At 46.6% G+C, this 922-nt stretch overlaps 1 protein-coding gene across 1 annotated transcript in view; it reads left to right on the top strand.

Moving 5' to 3' along the window:
- Nucleotides 1-913, top strand: part of LOC9637535 (fanconi-associated nuclease 1 homolog) — a 6,302-nt gene extending 5,389 nt beyond the window's left edge. Inside the window, exons 14-15 of the mRNA XM_024667685.1 lie at nucleotides 9-21; nucleotides 169-913. Coding sequence (XP_024523453.1) covers nucleotides 9-21; nucleotides 169-913 — 758 coding nt within the window. The remainder of the gene's footprint in view (nucleotides 1-8; nucleotides 22-168) is intronic.
- The last annotated feature ends 9 nt before the right edge of the window (nucleotides 914-922 follow it).

The raw sequence follows: 922 nt of genomic DNA, 5'->3' as shown, positions 1-922 counted from the left end.
CTCTGTAGGTATCAGAGCTCAGTTTCTGAATTCTTTCTTCTCCTTTTCTTTGTGCCTCACATCATGAGCTGCAGCAAAGTTGGATTGATCTGCTTTCAGGGAGTCACTGCCTTTAATGGGAGGAGAGGGTTCAACACCTGGTCCGAGAAAATGATGCGCGTGCTGCAGATGGAAGAACTATGGGAAATTGACTTCGGTGGAAGGAGAAGTTGTGGATGAAGAGGCAATTCGTGCCTCTGTTGCAGCAGCTCGACAACAGCTTGATCTTGGGGAACAAGCTGCACTGGAAAAGAAGGAATCTCGAGCAAAAGGATTGATTCTTTCTAAGCTTGCAGATGCCCTTATGATGCATTTGCATCATAAGAGTGCTTGTGAGATCTGGGCTCATCTTCACAACAAGTATGTTGTTCTTTCCCTCTCCAAGATCAGCATGGTTGAGATTTGCATTCGTGAGACCCGTTTTCATCCAGGTGAGAACTTTCAAGAGTTCCTCGCCAAGATGCAAGATCTGTGGATGGAGCTTGAAGGCAGTCCAGCGGCATTCAACGAAAGCAAGAAAATTCTGGCGCTTTGCGAGGCCATGCAAGATTCTTCTTTTAGTTCTTTCATCCCTACCATTTGCATGATGTCGCTCAACTTTGAACAAGCTGATCAAACTTTACGCTCGGAGCTGGCTGTGAGAGGTTTGATTGTGGACTTTGATCAGAGGCCTTTCCATGTTTTGATCTCACAGTCTACATCAAATGTTTCTGCATCAAGCAATCAGTCAGGGACTGATTCAGCTCTGTGGGCTGGAAATCATCGAGGCAGAGGAGGCCACGGAAGAGGAGGACGAGGCAGAGGTCGCGGGTTTAGGGGAAATCTACAGCAGCAGCAGAATTCAGGGAATTTGGGTAAAGAAGCAGCAGTTTGAGATTGTTTT

The sequence above is a fragment of the Selaginella moellendorffii genome, unplaced genomic scaffold, assembly GCF_000143415.4.
Source record: "Selaginella moellendorffii unplaced genomic scaffold, v1.0 SELMOscaffold_185, whole genome shotgun sequence".
Classification (NCBI taxonomy): Eukaryota; Viridiplantae; Streptophyta; class Lycopodiopsida; order Selaginellales; family Selaginellaceae; genus Selaginella; species Selaginella moellendorffii.
Note: the sequence above shows the minus strand (reverse complement) of the source record. Positions and strands in the feature narration are given on the sequence as shown.